The 21,918-nt window shown below is 42.1% G+C and overlaps 1 protein-coding gene across 5 annotated transcripts; it reads right to left on the minus strand.

Annotated features, from left to right (window-relative positions):
* Positions 1-915: 915 nt before the first annotated feature.
* On the minus strand, positions 916-21,612 carry AKR1A1 (aldo-keto reductase family 1 member A1). 5 transcript variants are annotated; one of them, XM_061451416.1, is made up of 9 exons: positions 21,480-21,612; positions 18,836-18,931; positions 12,504-12,623; positions 10,690-10,841; positions 7,811-8,006; positions 6,977-7,176; positions 5,901-5,973; positions 4,868-4,954; positions 916-1,447 (listed from the first exon to the last, which is right to left on the minus strand). In XM_061451416.1, exons 2-9 carry the CDS (start codon positions 18,923-18,925, stop codon positions 1,382-1,384), a joined length of 984 nt encoding a protein of 327 aa, XP_061307400.1. In that variant the 5' UTR covers positions 18,926-18,931; positions 21,480-21,612; the 3' UTR covers positions 916-1,381. The 5 variants fall into 5 exon arrangements, with proteins under 5 accessions (XP_061307400.1, XP_061307399.1, XP_061307401.1 ...); XM_061451415.1 differs by having other exon boundaries at positions 18,836-18,933; positions 21,474-21,612; XM_061451417.1 differs by having other exon boundaries at positions 21,448-21,503.
* Positions 21,613-21,918: the final 306 nt, after the last annotated feature.

Consider the following 21,918-nt stretch of genomic DNA (forward strand, 5'->3'; position numbering starts at 1 on the left):
TCAGTTAAACTTTCTTTATCCTGCAGCAAAGGAGAAGTCTATGACTGTCTCTGATTGGCATCAACAGAGATAAGAGAGTGCCCTTATTTTACATTTGAGAGGCCTTTAGAAACTGCCTTGCTACTGTGCCTGCACCAAGGCAAATGAGCACTAAGCCTATTTTACAGGTAGAGAAAACCGAAGTAAAGTGTTAACACTGCTAAGGCCACAGAAGGTATCACCTTCAGAGTACTGGTAGGTGCTGTCACCTCACAGCCTTTGTACCGATGGCTGAACAATTCCTTAAGAGACTGAACTGGTGTTGGAGCTGGAGTTCCGGTCCTGCTCAGCAGTGTATCAGCACTCCGTAAACCAGTTCCCACCACGGAGTGACATGGAGGCATGTCAAGTAGGAAAAGAGGCACAGGAAAGGCAAGTGACTTGCCCAGTGTTGCCAGCAGGTCGGCAGAAGAACAGGGGGCAGGACCAGCTTTCCCAAGCATCAACCCAGCAGCAGTCCAAAATGTGACATTAAAATGGAAGGGGCCCCCTGACAGGTCTTTGTTTTTAAAATCTTGTGACCTTTCAAAACTCAAACTGGGCATCTTTGGTAAAGAGACACTGGGAAACTACAGGAAAAGCAGGCTGGTTTGCTACAAGACTTGCAAAAACAGTCTGGATCCTTTTGTGACAGGATGATCAGAGCTACTGTCAAGAGCCAAAACCTATCCGTGTGAGAAGCAACACAAAAGCTTGCCCCAGAGGCCTGCACCAGGGTGCGCATTCATTCTCCTCAAATCTACAGGCAAATTACAATAAAAAGAGAAAGGGAGAATTCCAAGTCCCACAAGTACTCAAAGTGGATAAAAAGCACTGGGCATGGCTGGTTACTTGGGGTTTAGTGCATGGTTTACGGACATACTTCAACCACAGTAATTTACGCAGGGAATAAAGATATCAAAGTTGATGGCAAAGCAGTTGTGCAGACTTAAAATGCTTTCATTCCTTCACCTTGTGGTTTTTGTTTCCCTGCTTTGGCAATAACTAAAGCCTTCAAAACCGTTTCACAGACATTAACCCCGAAGTATTGCCCCAGCCTCATAACAATATGTTAGGAACTTGATTTAGACTCCCCCACTATTTATCTAATTCCCAAACGATTGATGCTTCCAGGAGCAAGTTTATGGTCATTGTAATAAATCCACAAACTTTGACAGGGAAGCTACAGTATCTCCAGAAAGGAGGTCAGTTAGAAGCAGTGTAAATAAACCTACTCAGGAAGGAAGGTTCCATCTGGACAGAGGATTTTGACAATTCGTGGAAACAATTACTTTGTGGAAACAATTATTCTGTGGAATGACATGCAGAGGAGCATGTTCCTTAACACCTTATTTTCTTGTAGTTAATAGGGGTCATTGAAGGGGTAGTGCGGGTGTCCAGCATCTCTGGCCACGAGCTTGCCATCCACCTGTGGAACAAGCAGACTCAAGTCAGAAGGACAGAAATTCATTCTTACTCTCAGTTTCAAGGTTTGCATGATTTCAGTTTCTGGGATAGGAAGATCCAAACACCTGGGAGTCTTTTTCAGCTTAAACAAGAGCCGGTTCCCTGCTCCCGAGTCCTCCTAGCACTTTGTGAAAGGAAAACTTAAAAATTCATTAAAAAAAGAGGAGACAGGTTTCTGTAGCCTGGAGCAAGTCTTTCAAGCTGCTGAGACTCGAAGAATTAGATTAAGAATAGTTAAAAGCCTTTTGCCTTGTAGCTGTTATTGAGTCAATGTTGTAACATGCAGACTTCAAAACACTTTATTGGAATTGGAGCTTTTTCCCCGTGTTTCCATGATGGAGAGTTGCTGGGCTGCCAATTTTACACATGGGTAAGATGAAACGCATTCGAATGACTTGTTCAGGGTCACATACTGAAGCATTAACAGTGTCACTGAACTCCCTCACAGCACTTTTTGCTTAAGAACATTTCCATGGAAGACCAGCTTCTCCAGCTATAAAGTGGGAATACTGAAACCAGTATTCACAGGTAATGAAAGAGAGGCTCCAGCTGGCCCAAAAGCAGACGTGGTCATGCAGAAGTCTCAATTCCTACATCCCACACCTAAGCACTCAGATGCACGGACTTAATGCATTTTTATTTGCACCAAGTCCATTGCAACACTCCCCAAGGAGCAAAGGTAAACCCTTGCTCCTCATCTGTAATGTCTGGGGAAATTTAGGTGCAGCACTGGTAGAAGACACACACATCTCCCTGGGTGACAGACTAGCAGCATTCAGCTAGAACTTAGATTAAGTCCCTCTAGTAGCCTTCAGTATAAAGCCTGCATTTCAAACCAACTGGAATCCCCCATGATGAATGTCACAGAGACTACTGAAGTATGAAATTAGTCACTTGGGGGCACTACAGAGCAGAAAACCAAGATGTTAAGGTTTGACTGATGCTCAGATTAATATGAAGCTGAAATGAAGCTGTCAACTGAAGGCAATCTTTAAAACTGTGGACAAGTGTCACAGCATGCAAAGACAGCAGCTGCCAGAAGCAATGTTTCAGGTACCTGATTCCAGTCTAGCACAGGAATTTGAGAGAAGGCAGTGGGGTAAAATCAGCAGTGAGCACACAGCAGGTCAGTGGTGCTATCAAAAGCAGGTAATTATGTGTACAACACCATCACTCCTGCTCTTCCTGGCTTGCGAGTCATTCAGGTTTCACTTAAGTATATTCCCTGCTCAATTAAGTGTTTCCAAAAGTTTGGGATTTCAGGCCAGTGCAATGCAATTTCCAGCCTCTATGCAGATAATGAATTGTTAAAAGTATAAAGCAACTTGAATTGCCTACATGCAATGTAACAGCTTCTTCTTAGGCTTTAGACAAGACAATGTGGAGAGGAGCGGCACAACTGTAAGAACTTGTGGTTACGTATCAATGAAGCAAAACAAGGAAAAACTGTCTTGTCAGTTATGGCAGAAGCTCTGATATCACTGCTGTATCACACGTTGAAATCCAGAAACTGACTCAGAGGGGAGGTAGGCATAAAAGGTTAGACAGGAATTTTAATTCACAGTTGATGAAAATTCTTTTCTTTGAGCCCAGAAAGGGTGAGCAGGAGACAAAAGGTTCCACTAGAGATCTTACAGCTGCAGAGTCACCTTTTAATTCTCCTCATCGTGCTTCTTCCCATCTTGTTATCTGACAATATGGCAGTATCTTTGAAGCCCAGCTGCATCATTCACCCTTTTTCTAGTTGGATGGGCTAGCACTTTGTTTCATCTCTCCTTTGTGAATCACTGTGATCTGATCAGGTCTCCCAGGTAACAAAAGCACATGACAGCCCGGGCTCACCCAAGGAGGCTACATCCTAATGTATTTTGCAGTTTCATTAACAAAGCAGCTTTGTTTGCAGCACGAGTCGCAAAGCAGTTGAAAGAAACATCCTGTCAGCAGCAGGTGTGCTTGTCACTACTGCACACACAGATCAGAGCTAAGCTTGTCGTTTGGTGTACAGACTCCTGATCCATAAACACAAAGATAATTTTGGCTGCAGGGATGTGGGGGGTTTATATTTACACACACATACTGAAGCAACATACAGTTAAGAGCATGGCCTTGAAGCTCTTGGAAGCTGCAATACGACAAACAGCGAAAGCTGTAACCAGTATCTACCCTTGATATGAGACAGTTACTCACCACACTCACTTATTTTTTCTAATTCAGATTAGTCACTGACATGCTCAAGTACTCAAAAAAGCGCTATGAGAAATCCTGGAGAAAAGCTTTCCCCAAAAGAATTCCTATAGCTATAGCCAGCAGCCACTGACTGACTAACGAAGAATAATCTACACGTAGACAAACTGCTTGCAGAGGCAAGGGTATGCTTGACAGCTTCCAAATCTGCAGAGACCTACTGTGTCAATGCGGTGTACTGTATGATAGAGAAGGGATACATCACTTCAGACTCATTATAGCACAGTCTGGTGGTCAGTGACACACAAGGGAATGGCAACAGCTTTCTGTGGCATAATCAGAAGCAGGACAGTAAGAAATAAGGAATACTATGAAGACAGCAGACAACATGGCACTGACTTGGGTTTGGGGTTTTTCTTTGCACGGAGAGGAAAGGAAAAAGGTTAGTTCCTTTAATATAAAGGAAGACCAAGAGGACTTCAACACATACAAAGCTTCTGTTTCTCTAAAGCCAGACTGCCAACTGATAGCAGATGAGGTAGAAAGTTTCATGTGACAAGAGTAAAACTACTGATGCTAAAAGATGCTGCAGCTAATGGATGTGGACAGAAAAACAGAACACCCTAAGCCAAGCTCCTTATATTGGAGGAAAGTCATTAAAATAGATTTTGAAAGGGGGGACAGCCACTGGAGGGAAGCGGACAAATTACCCTCCATGACTTCTATGATGGGTATGGAGAACTAAAAGCACCTTCAGTCTTCACCGATCCTAGAGGCTTATGGTATAAAGTAGATGGGGACAGCTGGAACAAGGACTACTTCTGAAGGAATGCCATGGACCTCGGCCTGTTTGTACCTGAGAAGGACGTATCAGCAAGAGTCTGCAGAGATCTGAAGTAAGATGGGACTCTGGCTTAAAGGCCCATGGACAGGTTTGTAATGAGAACTCCTTCAGTGGCCAAAACAGAGGAGGAAAGATTTCAAAAAGCGACCTTTTTTGTACCTAGCTTCTGAAAAATCCTTTCATCTTAGATACCTTAAGAAGATAAGGTAAGTGCATCTTCTACTTAACATACTTATGCATACTACTTATGAGTAAGTAGTTCTGATGGGGACAGTACAAGAAAGAAAAATGCAGAAAACCCAAGCTGTGGCCACATGCACATAATGAAAACTATGAGAAACATGAGAAATTTACCGTGATCATTGGCACAATGTAACGCCAGTTTTTATTCAGGCTTCCAATGTGGCTCATCTCTTCTTCTGTGAGGCTGAAATCGAACACCTGAGAACAAAAGCAAGAGGCTTTATAACCACAGGTTACAATTAGTTTGTCTTACATTCATAAACACGATGTTGCCATTAAAATTCATTTTATAACAAACACCAAACAGAGGCTTAAAGTCTGAGGTGTTCATACACTTGCCAGCTCTAAGCCTACACTTGATACTGCAGAGCACTCTTCCAAAAAGATAAAACACAGTTGGACTGTTCCAAGTCAGTCCTGCCAATTGAATCAATGGTCTCTTCCCACACAGCACTAAACCTCAGTTAACTGCAGAATTTACTCAAGTTTCTGGAGATTTCTAGCAGCTTACTACACAGCAAGCTTTGTTTTAATGGGAGTAACAGTTATAGAAACAATTCCTAACAAGTGCGTAACCAGCCAATCTCTACAATTAAGGGCTGAGAAAAAGATCACAAGAGGTGATTCAGAGACCTCCCTCAAGGTTATCTGAAGTCAGAGTTTCCACACAATCCCTAAAGTGAACTCTCTCTACTTCAGAGCAGAAGTGAACCACACTTACTCCTTCATCATCATTAGCATGGCAGTTTGCTGCAGAAATAGTCAGCAACCCTCACTTACAGGGTAGAGCCACTATTATTCATCAGTAAGAACCACTGAATGTCATCAGAAGACTCCCTTGTTCAATAGATTTGTACCTCAGATAAATTTCAGTAAAGATTTTCCACTCAGACTTCTACAAAGTACATTCTTTACCTTTTGTAACAAGACTCTGCATGTGTACATGTGCACATGCTCACACACTTGCTTAAAACATATCAAGTTTGTTTTCCAAAAGTCTTTACCGTCCTTTTCAAGTCTATGCACACACTGATGAACAAGTATAAACCAAGTGCCTCAGCTTGTTGCTCTGCATGTAGTAGGACAGGATATTACTCACATGAAAAAGGCATTGCTGAAGCTCCTTTCCTTCATTTATACTTACCTGGAGATTCTGCTGAATGCGAGCAGGAGTGACGCTCTTGGGAATGGCAACCACTTTACGCTGCACTTGCCATCTGTTAAGGGGAGGAGAGAGATTTTCTGTGTGTGCAGCCCAAAACCCACAATGTTTATTTTGGTTGAGTAACAACCTGTGTCAGCAGGGATGCCACTTATGTTTCTATGGGAAATGAAAATACCCAGAAGAGGGCTGGCATAGCACTGTACTCTGTTAGGAGTATGAGTATATGCAAGCTCAAGCAAGACAGTAGTCAATGAATTAAACAAAAGGAAGACATTCATGCCTTGAAAAAACAACCAAAGTTTCAGGCGCTTTAAGTAGAAGCCCAAGAAACAGTCACAAAAACGTACTTCAGCATTTTATGCAAGTTCTAACACAACCACCAAGAAACCAGAAGAAAACCCAGATCCCTCAAGTGCTTGTCTAGTGGCTCAAGCACAAAATCTTGAACTTGTTCAGCTGGCAGGGTAACTTGCTGCTGCCCAAGACTGTGCTAGTGAAATTAATAGATACAAAGCCCGACAAACAAAACAAAAAGTGAGGATAGAACCCAATTTTATTTTACAAGATGCTGATCACATTCTGGATATTACTCAACCATCTTGTCTCCCAGTATCCAGTGGTTCCGCAGTGCAAAGAAGGAAGGTCCCTTCCTCAGCCCCTCTTCCTGAGGGCCTACCTGAATGCAGCAACAAGCACTCCAGGGTTTAGCAACTGGCCAATATGCACATTCAGTAGGTGGCCCTCAATCTTGGCTCACTGCTGCAGTTATGCTACTGCTGTTTCACAGTGGAAATGGGTGAACTGTCCCAGGCATGCATTCAGGCCCTGAACAGACCCTTCTGATCCAGTCCATCCACCCACCCTAAGGCAGAGCGAACTCTACCAACTCTGTCAGACAAGCACCAAACGGGGTTTGCTTTTGGCACTTCCTGTGATTTTAACTCCCCACCGATGCAGAAGAACACACACTTTAAGTAGATTCCTTCTAACGTGAGTGTTTTGCTTCATTTAAGGCCAGGTCCCAAACGCCACCCTCTCTGACAGTTGTCCTGTACCTGAGGATGATCTGTGCAGGTGACTTGCTGTACTTTTCTGCCAGCTTTTTGATCCCAGGTTCTTCTAAAAGCACAGGCTCATCTGGGTGTTTCCACATGCGATCTGGAGAACCAAGGGGGCTGTAGGCAGTGACAACCAGTCCTCGCTTCTGGCAGTGAGCTATCAGCTCATTCTGAGCTAGGTAAGGATGGCATTCTACCTATTAAAATGTCCCACAGTGAGTGGCTAGAGAACAAGATAGCAACACAAAACTCTACACAAATAGGAAGCCAAAGAAGTCAAGAGCACAGCAGAACCAAACGCATCACAGGAGGTCATTCCAGATTCTAAAAAGCCTTATAAGGATAAGGTTTAAGTTAAGTAAGGTATCCTTATGAGGATAACTTACTACCAGAATGAAAAAGCATCTGGTAGGCTATGTCTACAGGAAAAACAACAGATACCCAACTTTAGAGCACTGGATTTTCCCTATGTACCAAAACAGAATCCAACAAGCAAGGAAACTCCCTATAAGAAGCGATTCAAGTTACTCTCTCACAGTGCTTCTTCCTTATAGCCTGAATTGTCCCTCACAGGGAAGATGAGCTCTTCCCACAGACCTGCTTAACTAAGCAGATATAAACGACCACAGAATGTGGACATAGGTCACCTCCCCAACAAACTAATCTTCCTGGAATGATAGGCTCTGTGTGCCTACTCCTGCAGAGCTGGCTGTATTCTTCCCTGTACATAAGAAGCTGAACACCTTGTGCTAAACACACAGCATTGGTTTGAAGATTCTTCACTTATGGACAAACAGAAAAGTTATTTGTCCTCTTCTTTATTTAACTTACCTGGAGCACAGCTGGTTTGACAGTAGCCACACTGAGTATATCATCGATCTGACGGCTGTTGAAGTTTGACAGCCCAATGGCTTTCACAAGACCTTTTCCTACCAGCTTCTCCATAGCCTTCCAGGTATCCTTGTAATCAGTGTAATCGTAACGCATTGTGTTATCAGGATTCTTTGGGAAGAGATTGTCCCCTCGTCTACAGTAGCAAAGGTAAAGTGTAAGTACATTCACCACATTTATATTATAGTTCTTCACTAAAAGAAACCTTCCTGTATTCTTAAAAGCTTGCACATAGCTTAAAGGGTGGAGTACATACTAAGCATATTTGTCTGTTCAATGCACGAATTATGGCAACTTCACCTATAAAAGATTATTTCACATACAGCCTTTCCTATGGCAACTTGTTAGGCAGTACTTTGACCTACTTACCTATATAGTAGTGATTACACAGATAACCGATAAGCCACCATATACACGCAGCAGCTCTTTGCACACTTTGATCCTAGCAAAACAGCTAGATTTAGAGAGCACCAACTCAGAGGGTAGCTTTGGTTTCTCACCTTGAGAGGATTGATTCTTCATAGTCTGTTTGGAGCCGGTACAAAAGTGATCTTGGTTTAAGAGCTGTCTAGAAGAGACTGTATTCAAAGCACACTGGCCTTCCCACTCCCTCTGGACTCTATAGCAGTGACAGTACTTGATACAAGCACAGATTCTCACCGAAGTCTTAACAAATACATGTTGCTTATAGGCTGGGTGTGTTCCCAGTTAGTCATACCAACCCATTCAAAAAACACGATAAAGTAAAACACAAACCCCACACAATGAACCTGCTTCTGCCAAGTGACACCACCACACTGCCAAAGGGCTATGACTGGCCTCTGAGCAGTCCACACTCGGAGGGGTACATGTAATTCCACTGGCAGCATGCTTCTTATACCCAGTGCAGGACTCTGCTAGCTCAGATCTAAGAGGCTGCTTTACACTGCTCAGCTAAGCAGTGACATGGTGTGAGGAATGAGAGCTGGGGACAAGGGGAGATGGTTCTTCTTCATATCATTGATAAATCTAGAACCAAAAATAACTCTGAAAGCCTTATGAGCTCCCAACTCAGAAAAGCAGCCTCATGTCAACAGTAGTACACAGTCAGGGATTAAGTTTCAAGACCTAGAGGCACTGTGACTTCCAGATGGAAGCCTGTTTTAATTTCTAATTAAATAACATTCATTTGCTCAGCTTCCCAGAGCTGCAGGCATTACAGGTAACCACACATTGCAAGAGTTGAGGCAGAGCTAATAGAAAACCGGAGAGTGAACAGTTTCCAATGAGAAAACATGAAACTGCTTTATTAGAATGGCAGTTTTGTCAACAGTTTCCACAGCATCAAGCTAATTTAAATATTAGTAATACCTAAACATACATCAATATTTGTGTTACCTGTCATTATCAAAGCAGTGTTTAATGCTGGGGTTTGTTGGGGTTTTTTTTCCAATCAACTGGGAAACAAACCTGTTTCATAACAGGGGAATTTTTAACAGCTCTTCCTCTGAACCAGCTCTAGTTGGCCACACTTCCTCATTCTGTTAGGCTGAGGAATACATTTATACTTCAAGCATCTTTCCTCTAATCATTAATGTTGTATGCTTTGTAAAATTCAGTTCATATCACTAGAAGCAGTCAAAAAATTCTTATATTTGCAGAAGAGACAGAAGCCCCTTAAACTGACAGGGGCTTATCTCCATGCAAGCATCTGGTCAGGAGATTTATCCTCCCCCTTCCATTTTACTGATTGTAAGGGAAGTGGGGAGGACCAACAATGGCTTCCACATCTGCAAGAAAATAAAGCAAGGAACTCTGGTTCTGATGGGGCTGTAGGATAAGTGCATTTAGCGCTTAACTGGAAAACTTCCTTGTCTCTCATTTCCTCAAATCATAGAATTACTGCAATTAAAATGTTATAAGAAGTAATTTTCATTTCCTCATACAGATGTCACCATGACACTGCATGCTTGGCCACTCCAGTGCAGTTAATAACTATTAGTGAAAAGTGTGGCCTTTCAAAAGGCTTAATTCTCATTTTACAGATAAGTAAAGGAAAGGCACAAAGCAGTTTTGTTCTTTCCTCAGGGTTACCCTGTAGGTCAATGGCAGAACCAAGAAGAGCTGCCACACTTCCCCAGTGCCTGGATGAAGGCACCAGGCTATTTAAGCTTCTAATATATTTTAAACTCAGATTTCACCTCACAAACCAAATTCTCAGCTAGTATAAAATGGCAACCTTCAGTACAGACGCTTGTCACATACAGCTTCATTACTTTTTCCCAGTTAGACTAGTTTCAGTTACCTACCTTTGTCATCACTCATGCCAAACTGTAAGAAGTTTAGCAACCCTAATTTCATCACCTAGCTGTTCTCACTAGTAAAAAAATTAAGTAATTGCTTCCAGATTTTAAATGAAGATTTAATACTCATAATTGCTAAATAATAAGAACAATCATCCCTTTTCTATTTACAATACTTCTGCACAAAACAAGAAGTTTTGTCTCCTGTAATGTATGCTTGCAGACAAGCTACAAATCTGACCTAAACAAATCTAAAATCTACAAATCTAAACAAACTCCCACCAGACTAAAATTCAAAGAATGAAAACTGTTTCTGTGAACACATATGAATCAGTGCATAGGTTACAGGTAGAAAGTCGTGTCTATGCGACAGTCCACGGAACTACACTATTTAGTCACACTACAAAAAACCATCTTGCAGGCCACATACTCAGGAAGAAACTCACAGCTCACAGAGAAGGTCCTGAGGATGTAACACCAGCCACTCATGTAAAACTGGGGCTTCTGCAATCCATGCCCTTTCCACACAGAACTTACTCAAAGGCATGAGGCCAATGCATGAGGTACAGGTCCAAGTAATTCAATTTCAAATCTTCAAGTGTTTTCCTTAATGCTGGCTCTACGTCTTCTGGGTGGTGCTTGGTATTCCAGAGCTTTGATGTTACAAACAGGTCCTCCCTTTTAATAACCTTTAAGAAAGGAAGGAGAGCATAATTTACTGGAACGAGTTCAGGAAGAGAATTGCAGCAATTCCCCAACTACCTTTAAAACCAAAGAGAACAATTTAAGTTTTAATAAAAAAGGTAACGCATGGAACCCACAAATTAAACCTTTCAAAATACACTAGATAGAGAAAAGCAAGAGAAACACACACTGGCAAGACCTAAAGTGTACCAGATAGTTCACAAGTTCTGAAATACAAAACAATCCTCTCCACACACACTTCCCAATTCAAGGCTAAAAGCCACTATTAAGTGTTGAATGGTCAAAGGAAAGATTATGCTGTTTATTCCTATGTGACTTTTGTAATTCCTATCTAACAATTCAATTTTCCAGGCACAACCAGCTAACTTACTAGACTCATCACATGTTATAAACCAGGAATGCTTCTCAAGGGAAGGGCATGGGAAAATAAAGAAAAGGAGCTTCCCCAAAGCTCTGCACTTAAGTTTCTAGTTTCTGGAAGAAACACACTAAGAACTGAGTGCCCTGAACCCTGTATTGGAAGGGTAAGACACAGAAATTAAACAAACAGGGAGCTGCTTAACCAGGAAGTATAAAATGCAAAAGGGAGATCACGTTTGGCAAGCTGAAGCACAGCACAGCATCAGAGGGTACTTCTCACTGCCTTGTGTGACCAAATTTCACTCAAATCTATAGTTTTCAGAAGATGGAATAACTAATTCCCTGTTTATCTCCTCCAACCATTGTTATTTCTGTTTCACATGTGGCTGTTGTGTTCAAAGAGAAAGATGTTTTACAAATTCTAGTTTTAAATTAGCTAGCTAATATGAATTGAGTAAGAGCCTCCTATGCTTCCCTGTGTAAGTTACCATATCTAGTAGGAAGGAATCCCCGGAGCAAGCCAAAAGCAGCCTCTCTTAAGCTACTCACATAACAAAGAGATTGCCCTAAAGCCAAGGCAAGAACAGCAGGAAAGCAGTAACATAAGAACTTTTCTTCCATGAGCTCTGAGGCTGTACAGGCAATCCTTCTGGCCCCCTGGGCTAACAAGAGGGCAAGGGGATGAATTTAAGATTCCACCCGAGGTCACCTATAGGAATGCCTGCCACATTACCATATATTTAGGTCATAGACTCTCAAGTGCAGGCCCTAGAGCCACAGTTATCAAATCTTCAAATGCAATCACTCTTTAAAACAAAGTACATATTTACTTACTTATTTTGTCCATAATCAAGAAGCCCCACAGTCACCAAATTTGCTATGGCTACTGACCATGCTATCCCAGAGCAGCAAAACAGAGTAATTTTCATATAAATCACTGCAAATACTTTACATTATAGCTACTGATTCTTGGTACCTCTGACTTCTGAACAGCCAAACTGGGATACTTTGAAAGGGGGAAAAGGGGTGGGGAGGGAATTTTAAAAAAAAAGGGCATTTTCTTTAGCTCCATGCAAACATTCCTGAAAATCTTTCCTCCTCCTGACAGCCAGGATGGGTATAAGAGGAGAGAAAGCCCTCTTTCATGCCTGCTCCTGATTAGTAACATACATCTGGGATAGACCAGGAGGAAGAGCCACAGATGTTAACTTTACAGTCTACTTTCAGGTCACAGTGGTAAATTTTGATACAATACCCAAGCAGTGTGGTGATTCTTGTGTTTTTACCTTGTTGGGCCCAAGGCACTCCTGGAAAGCCTCACCAATCTCTGTTTCATTGCTGTAAGCTGCTGCACAATCGATGTGGCGATAACCAACGCTTAGAGCATATTTCACCGCTTCTTTCACCTGTAATCAAAAACAGGTAACCCAATGTGATCACTGAAAAGGGACACATCACTGGGGGGGAAGGAATCAAAAATTAGGGACTTAGTGACGAACACCCCCAAAGTACATAAGGTCATGAGACTCAAAGAGTAGGATATGGTCCTCCGTGGCACAGGAGTGAAGAGCTAACTGCTAGCAGACAAAAGCAACAAGAATACAGGCCATGCACACAAGCCAAGCATGCAAGAACTCACCAGATAGAGCAGGGATTAATTATTAATCATACTTCTCATTTTTCTTAAATGTAAAATGAGCTTTAAGAAGCAGTTTTTAAATAAATGATGGCATGGGAAGACAAAATTTCCTAACCCAATAGATGAGGATTCATCTATTAATTATCTCCTATTATATCTCCTCTCTCCCAGTAAAGGGAGAGCCTGGTTTCTAACTCCAGAACTGCCAGAATTCAGGGTTGGTTCAACTGCTCACACCTAAATTCCTAAGATAATGATATTTGATGGTGCATTTTTTCTTCAGGTCTCATTTGCACTGACTGCACAACAATGGAAGTCATTATACTGTTGTGTATTAATTCATGGCCTGCAGGGAATCTCCTGATGATGCTGACAACTCTGCAGTTTGCTTTCCACATTGTTGACATAGGTGTTACCAACAGCAACACTTCCCTTGCTACATATTATTACACATAAGCCAGAATGGTTGGGAACCAAGGCACCATGCTGCCAATCTTTTTGCTTTTTAAAGTTCTAACGAAGCCCAAGTACAAAAGATCTTCACATGCAGACCTCAGATATGAAGCAGGTCTAGAAACCAAGGAACAAAACACAGAACGTCATCTTTTTGAGGACTTACAAGCAGCTTCTGAATAAAGATTTCTAATAACCAACTGCACAAGAACCAAGAATTACCACAGATTCCACCGCAGGCATCATCTTCCATTAGGCTGATGAGCATTAAGTAAAATCTTAATGTCATGTCATTTGACTTCCAGTGGAAAGTAAGCACATGCTCTTTTACATCTATCCATCCAAAGTGCTGCAGTAAGAGTACATCTTACCTGTACAGGGATTCCTATACATTGCTCTTCACTGACTTGTCTCTCAAGACTGTGAGATTATAAATTAGTGTATAAAGCTTGATGCAATAGGGCCCCAAAATATTTACAGAGATTACATCTCTGTCATCAAGAGATTAAAAAAAAACATGTTCACAAAGGCTAGAGAGAGATTGATTTCTTTCAGTTTAATCAAAGTAGCACCATTTTCAATTTTAAAGCTAACAAAACTAGTAATAGCAATTAAAGACACGTACAGTCCTGCTTTCAGATGCTACAGAAAGACAAGGGGGAATCTAATGGGAAAAAGACCTCTCTTTCTCTGGTGGATTTCATTTGTTTTCTTGTCAAGAACGGCAGTAAAGGCAGACACAGGATATTCTGACTGCATTCTTTGGCATTTTGAGAGGAAAAAAAAAAGAAAAAAAAAAAAAAATCAGACCAGTTTCCCTTAGTCAGGATCACAAAGCACTTCTACTACAGCAGTGAAGTAAACTCTTCCTTTCTCCAGCAGGATGGTATTTACAGCCCTTGACAAAGACATTCCTAAGCTCTACACAATCAACGTCATGGTAATGCTGAAATCACTTGAGACATACTAAAAGGCTTTTAAGATTTGATATCTACCCTTCAAAAAGTTGAGAGCTGTGGAGCTGAAGCAGAAAGGAAAACCAGCACTGTCCTTTGCCTGTATTAGTCCCTCATTTCTTCTACTGGATAATAAGGGGGCTTAATTCAAATAGGCACAAAATTTGCCATAAAATTAAAGTAAGAACCACTTGCAGGAAACAAGGGATAAAGCACTCCAAACATATCTCTGCAAAGCAATAAGCAGGAGGCTGCATTTCTGTATCAGCATGTTTTGATAAATTTCCAGCACTGAAAACTGGGACTGGTTATTTAAATAAGGTTTGGATTTGGACTAAATCTGTATTTGCTACTGTATTAATACTGTATAAATCTGCACTGAACTACTTTCAGCCTGCTAAGACATTCCAATGTGAACCAAGACCTCCACACAAAAGGCAAACAATCAAGAGAAAGCATGCAAAAAAGGCATTTCTTGGGGGGTGGGAATAACAGATAGATGTAAATTTAAGAACTTTAACAGAAAGTTCTGTAATTTTGAGATTATGTTCAGTCAGGGACATGCATTTCCTGGGACACAGAGGGGAAAAAAAAAGCTAAAGACAACAGAAGCAGTTAGAGATTCACATGCTCTGGATATCTGTCTTGTGAAGTAACAACAGCCAAAGAATCCCTTGAACTTATTCTTTAGTTTAGCCTGTCAAAACTGCTATGGAAGGAACAATCACCAAGTTCATTTTCCAGTAGGCAAGTCGAGTCACACAGCTTAAGTGTGACTCACCAATGTAGCATCACAGAGCTACAGAAAGTAGGTCTGAAAGGATCTTGAGACATCACTAAGTCTATCCTCATGCCCCACAGCGGGGCCAACTAAGTCTAAATCACTCCTACACACATTTGTCACAACCCTTCTTGTAAGTGACAGGCAGTCTATTCTAATGCTTAGGTATCTTTTTTCAAGGCCAGGTTGGACAGAGCCTTGGGTGGCATGGTTTAGTGGGAGGTGTCCCTGCCCATGGCAGGGGAGTTGGAACTGGATGATCTTAAGGTCCTTTCCAACCCTAACTATTCTATGATTCTATGATCTTTATGTTCAAAGCGTTTCGGGTGTCTAACCAAGAACCACATGGTATTCCTTACAGATATGAAATCCACAGCTTCCCCTTTGTGAGGGTTTTTTGTGCCTTTTGAAAGGGCCAACATGCATCTCTCAAACCCCTCTGCACCGTGTAACTGCAGGTGCTTCCATCTCTCATCACAATTCACCTCTCTCAAACCTTGCATCATTGCTGCTGCTGTCTCATCAGTTGGTTCATGCTTTTCTTTAAGTGGTTTGCCCCAAAACAGACACACTGTTGTAGCTGAAGTCTTACTCTCCTTCATAGTATAGTAAAGCCCTAGGAACTACACTCCCATTTATAGAGGCAAGGGATTTGGCCTTTCTACCCACTCTCTTTTCGCTCTGAGGATGGAGGAACACAGTATTGCTAACAATCAGTGGCAGATTCAGAAACTGAGTATACTCTAGTATACTATCCATGCCTAGATTTCCAGTTCTTCAATGTGCCCATCACAAGGTGAAAAACTAACAAGCCAACTTTATGCTTCCAAGGAGCATAGAGTTTACGTGACTAGGAAGCCTCTTCTGCATTGCCTCAACCCATTACAAAGAGGCCTTCCCTCTCACAGTCCCAGTCATTAATACTTGGAAAGAACAGGCTGAGTCTCCCACACTTCTGAAAAGTTGCCACAATTTAGCAGTCCCATCTGCTGACAGGAAACAGGAAAAAAGCAATAGATCATGGGTTCACATCATATTCAGATGCAATGACCAGTAAGTGTTGCTAAATCACAGTTTGTCCATACCACACTAAAATTTGCTGAAAAAGAACTCAGAGCACCACGTAAGTAATGCCAACTTCAGAGCTGATGTTCCATAAAATACATTTGCCTCCAATGCTTTATATAATGAATTTAAGTCCCTCTCAATACTGACCAGCAGCAGTGAATTTTTGTGCATGTAACTAGAATTCTCTAACAAACTTCCAAGAACTAAACAGCCTCCTCCATAGTTGCAATCCCATCACAAGATACCCAGTCTGACTGGTTTGCTGAGCCACACATTTCCTCTCCAGCTTTCCGGACGTTTCACACAGAAATACAACTTCTCAAAGCCCAGCATCCCTTTCCCCCACAGAACCAGTCCCTGCCACAGCAGGTTAGGCTGTTCATCAGGTGGGGATCAATCTTCCAGATTGAAAGCATGGCCCACTTGAGAGAACAGAACAAAGCATTAAAGGATTACAGATAATCAAGCCCTAATATTAAAACAAAACATGCAACTGATATTCTTGATGTTCCTGTCTGAATGGACTTCTCTTTCAACTCACTCATGCTGCCAGTTCACAAGCTTCTGTATTGTGTTCCCTTCCCATTCAATAGCCCTTCATCGTGTCCCTATGGTAACACAAACAAATTTCTCTTCCAGCATTTGCTCATGTAACACAGAAAACATCCTATTATCCTACAGTCTTCCAACATAGATTCAATAATTTACTCTCCATATTCTTATTATCTAGAAAGCTAGGGCTGCAATGACACCTTTGTACTGGACTTCTAAGGTCTAGCTACAAGGTCAAAGCTTGTTTAGTATCAGGAATAGTAACAGCCATAATAAAGAGATTACTCAAGAGAGTAAAGTCAAGACTGAAAAGCAGCTTGACAAGGAAAACAATTACAATCTGCAAAATATTTACCTGAAATAATTTAAAGGCCATCCATTTCCACTCTTGCTTCTAATGCAGCCCTTGCACAAAAAGCTTTTCATAAATAGCCTCTACTTGGGAAACAGATTAAATACAGTCAATAAGCGTTCTGCTTCTCTACGGTTTTGGCCTAGTCTTAAATTTGTAATTACAACTATTCTCCCTGAACTACATCATGTTCTTTTAAGGGTGAATCATATGCTTCCCAGTTTTCAAGAGTTATGAACAGGAATTTATTTATTCCAGAGGAACAGCAGCAGCTCCTGAAATTCCATTTTCACTGTGGTTTCCAGATTTTGCCTTCAATACATTCTAGGAATGTCTTTGAAGATAGATGTTCCAAAGAAGCGATTCCCAATGGCTTCCTTGGGACTCCAGAGAAGATGGCTGGTTTCAGCTGCTGAAGCACTGCTTACTATAGCAAAATCCATCTGGATTCAGTTTAGATTATGCACGAGCAGGATTTTCCCTGGTTCTTTTATAAGGCCGCACTTTCCTCAGAACAGTTAGTGCACAAAATAAACAATGCATTCAGATTTTGTCTGTTTTGTTTCAGGCGTTGTTTTTAGACGACACACATTTAACTGCCTTGAGTGCACAGAAATTCATCTTTTCAGTTGCTGCACATCAATAAACTTAATTTGGCTGTCAGCAGATGTTTTAAGTGACAGAGCTGAACACTCATTGTTTAGCTCTCGTCCTCATTTAAGAGGTTGACTGAGCTCTCACACCAACTTAGTTTCCACATTAGCAGGGCTTCTGTTCCCAATACATTCACTGTCCGCTTGTTTGGACAGGGAGACCAACAATAAAATGGCTCTGAAAAGATTTGATTTTTACAGCTTATTTCCCCATATTTTCCTCCAGCTGGTATGAGAGAATAGCTCACCATCTTGAGAAGCCTTTTAAATTTCCCTCTCAGTCACAAAGACAATGTCATCCAATCTACTCAAAAAAACATCATGGAGTTAATGCAAAACTATGCAGCATTTACTGTGCAGACATGCAAAGGTACACATAATCCAGAAGGCATTATAGACAATACTATCTAAGAATTCCACCAAGCAAAGGACGTTGCCTTTCACAGCAAGTGTGTGCAATTTCTTCCCCCAGGAATTTATCTTTTAACTAAATGAAACAAAGAGGAAAAGACAGACAAGGAGAAGAATTACAACAGGAGGTACAGTCCATAGCAAGCAAGCATTCCCACAGACAGTTTGTAGTAACACACAGAGCTGTTTCCCAGCACGGTGTTTGCCAATTCATTGCATTAGAAGCAGAATGAATGTCAAACGACACATTAGTCATCTTAGTCTAAAAGCAGGATGACCCAAGCAAATTCTGTTTTTCTGTTAAACACAGGCTGACCACTGGAGCAGGACTTATTACAAAACCAACTGGAGTTCTTGCCTCCCAAAATAATGCTTTCAGCTCAGTCATCAGCCCAAGCCAGAGGAATGTCTGGTCAAACTGGCAGCCTGAGGATTTGCCAGTGGAAGTCCATATTAGAGCTACATATTGTAGCTACAGCACTGTTCCTGCCTCACCCCACTCATTGGTGTCTTTCTGGATTCATCTCCCAAAGCAGCACTGCCTGAGGCCTGCATTAACAATTCTTAAAGGATCTGCTGCTGCTGCTTTTGTGCCTTAAGTCATGCAAATGCATACATCCCATTGACTTCAGTGTGCCTAAGATTAAAACAATTCAAGCAAAGGATCCAGGCAGCAAATCTAGGATCTTCAAAGAAGGTGCACAAGCCACAAATACTAGTTGAGAGCACAATATCACATTGTTCTTTGCTTACTTGGCCACGCTCACTTTTCCAAGTTCCCAGTCCTATGAGAGGCATCTTCTGCCCAGTGTGGAATGCAACGAAGTCGCATGCTGCAGACATTTTTGCCTGAAGAAGAACAAATTCAGTAAATTGCAACAGTTTACCTTTTCTATGTAAAAAAATAGAGATCCGATATAAAAAATAGATGACAGAATAAAGATGAAGTAGGTTCTTTACAGTTTTTACCAGTATAAAGGAGACTAACAGTTACCTTGGAGAGACTAGAAAAGGAGCCCTTGAGCCTAGACTTCTCTCTCATGCTTCGAACTGTGATATTGAAGCATCTTCCCTGTGAAATTCAACAGAACAGGAGTCCAACAGGATATTCCACTCCCTGTTGCTGGCCTTATAGCTACCACAAGCAGCAATCGACTACGAGTGTCAAAGCTTTTTTATCAAAAAAGGAAGCTTTCACAGTGTGTCCCAACATCCACACAATCTATGTTTCTAGTCAAACTGCTAAAATGAAACCACATTCAGGATGAGCTCCACTGGTGGCTAGCTGATTTCAGCAGAAATTGAGGAAGTTACTTCCCAAGTTCAGCTGTGTGCAAACTCATCATGCTATTTGTTTAAAAACAACAACAAAACCAAACCAACCAAACAACGCAGGAGTGGAAGCATGCAATGTTGGCTGAATAGCTGACTATGTAGGAAGAATGAGTATTTTCAAAGCAGAGCATTCACACAGCATACCATCCCAAAATGGCTCTGCCTTCTCCATGTTGTTAAAATCTTCATCAGCCGATGGATGTGTTCACACATAAGGTTTATATTTTCAATTTCTTGCTTAGCTTCTCAAGCCACATTCTGTAGATTTACAGCAGACATCAAACACCACACTTGGTTTACAGAGACACCTAACAAAGTAGTTGGAGTGATCCTGACCTGAAGGCCATTGTACACCAAGGAGCTGGTGATCCAGGTAACAGTTAACCCAAGCAGGTCTAGGCTTCCCTTGTGCTGTGATTCATGTACAGCCTGGCCTTCAAGCCTGCATTCTGGGGTATGCTCAGCAGCTGTAACAGATGAGTCTGCAGGCAGCTTGGTACCTGTGATTACACCACCTACATGTCCTTACCTTCATCTAAAAAGGCAGGACATTCTCATGCAAGCATCATTTGTTTGACAGAAGAAATGATGAACAGAGTTGTTTTCCTGCAAGAGGATCCCTAATAGCTCAAGTGACCAAAACAGGGTAACCCCTTCTACAGACAGGGCCTGTAGAGCACATTGTGCGTGAATCAGAGGAGACCTGTTCAATACTGCATAACTTGGAGCTCCCAGCTCCTGAAGGGATGCAAGATTATCAACTCTATCCTCTTTCTTTACAGGGTTAGCTCAACGAAGAGCATTTGATATGATGCTTCAGAGAGTCTGAGTGACTTTCTTATCAGAATTGCAATGGACCAGCACCTCCTGGTGCAAAACAGCAGTTAAAGACAAAAATAACGGCTCTGGATTTGCACTGAGATGTATTAAGTCCAGATATGGGTGCTGAAGACAATCAGCACCTGATGAAACAAACTTTGAGTGCACATCTAATTTCTGGGATATTTTTCAAGTCCATGAAAGTAAAATGACAACGCCAACAGCATTCCCTTCTATTGAATTTCATAGCCATTTTGTAGCCAGCAAACAGGTGCTTTTTACCTGAATTTAATTGTTTACAGGTACCTGCATATATCATGCAATACAACTGTAGACTTAAGACTTTTTGATTCACACTGGCCTATAACACAGATAAGGCAGAACCATATGCTTCACACAACCATGTTACACAATCATCTTAAATGCAACAGTTTGCCCCAGAAGACAAGGTACACGTTTAATCAATAACTAGCATTAGCACATTTTCCAAGACCCATCCTGCTTCATTTAACACTGTCATATATTAACATTGCAGAGAGAGAACTACAGCCCCTGGAAGAATGGAAACATGCCAGAATCAGAGACAGTGGAAGACAATACACGAATTAATACTTTCCACTCAGATTCTTCCCCCAACAAGGAGATGCAAGAGAACCACAATATCTGCTAGCCATCATTATGTGGCTCATTAAAAAGCAGGAAGTCTCTTTGTAGAAAGGCAAAGACAAAAGCAAACATAGAGCAAACCAATTCCAGACAAGTAAGATGTGGTTTTGGCTTTACAATACCCATCGATTGCCATATTTACATCAAAGAGTTGAAGCTCAGAATAATTCAAAGGCAGCATAAGCAGTCCAGCTAGGAGGATACACTAACAACTACAGAAGTGTAAAGTACACCTGCGCATCAACCCATAGTTACAACTCACTTTTAATCCAGTTTAATCCTTTAAACTTAAGAAGACTTCCAACAGTTACAAGCATATAAATATGTATTCAATTAACATACATAAATATGTAAATAGCTATACACTGGAAATACGGAACTCCCTGCTACCGAATCGCTCTTCCCCCCCAAACAGGAGCTAACCCCAGAGGCGCCAAACGCTCCTCGCTGGGGCAGCGCGCCCACCACCCCCTTATCGTGGCGGCCCAGCCTCACATCAGGGGGGCGATAAGACCCCGCCAGCGCCCCGCCACTACGGCACTCACCACCCGCCGCCGAGCATCACCCAGCCCCTTACCGCGCCGCCGACCGCTTATACCGCTGCCGCCTGGCCCCGAGCTTGCGCTTCCGCTTCCGGCCGGGAGGTGCCAGCGGAGCGGAGCGGCCCTGTGGGGTCATCCCTGCCCGGAGGGAAGAAAATAACCCAGCAACGTGGGGACGGGAAGGGCCGGCCTCTTTGCCGCCCGTCCTGTGGCGAGGGGTTTGCAGGTCCCTGTGTGCACCCCCCCGGCACGGCCTGCTCCCGGGTCTTCCATCGGGTTTGCTCTGTTCATCTTTCTTCTCCTCGCGGTGCGGTTCCCATCGGGAACTTCAGACAGCCCCCAGTCACAGCCGAGTGCGATAAATCAGATGGGTTTATCCGCCCACCACATGGAAGGAAGTACAAATACAGACTTAACGGATAAAGGTCGAGTGCATGAATTCACGTACAAGTCTCCTTGTCTTGGCCTCTCAAA

This window comes from Pezoporus flaviventris, unplaced genomic scaffold (assembly GCF_033815535.1).
Source record: "Pezoporus flaviventris isolate CSIRO_AGI_PZ_B2104156 unplaced genomic scaffold, CSIRO_AGI_Pfla_v1 ptg000013l, whole genome shotgun sequence".
In the NCBI taxonomy this organism is placed as follows: domain Eukaryota; kingdom Metazoa; phylum Chordata; class Aves; order Psittaciformes; family Psittacidae; genus Pezoporus; species Pezoporus flaviventris.

Excerpts from the sequence above, each read along its gene's own strand:
- AKR1A1 (XM_061451414.1), bottom strand. The coding sequence starts at position 19,124 with ATGAGAGAGAAGTCTAGGCTCAAGGGCTCCTTTTCTAGTCTCTCCAAG. Across the intron at positions 10,842-12,503 it reads AGTGCCTTGGGCCCAACAAG|GTTATTAAAAGGGAGGACCT; the intron begins GTAAAAACACAA and ends CCTTTCTTAAAG. Across the intron at positions 4,955-5,900 it reads GCATTCAGCAGAATCTCCAG|GTGTTCGATTTCAGCCTCAC; the intron begins GTAAGTATAAAT and ends TTTTGTTCTCAG.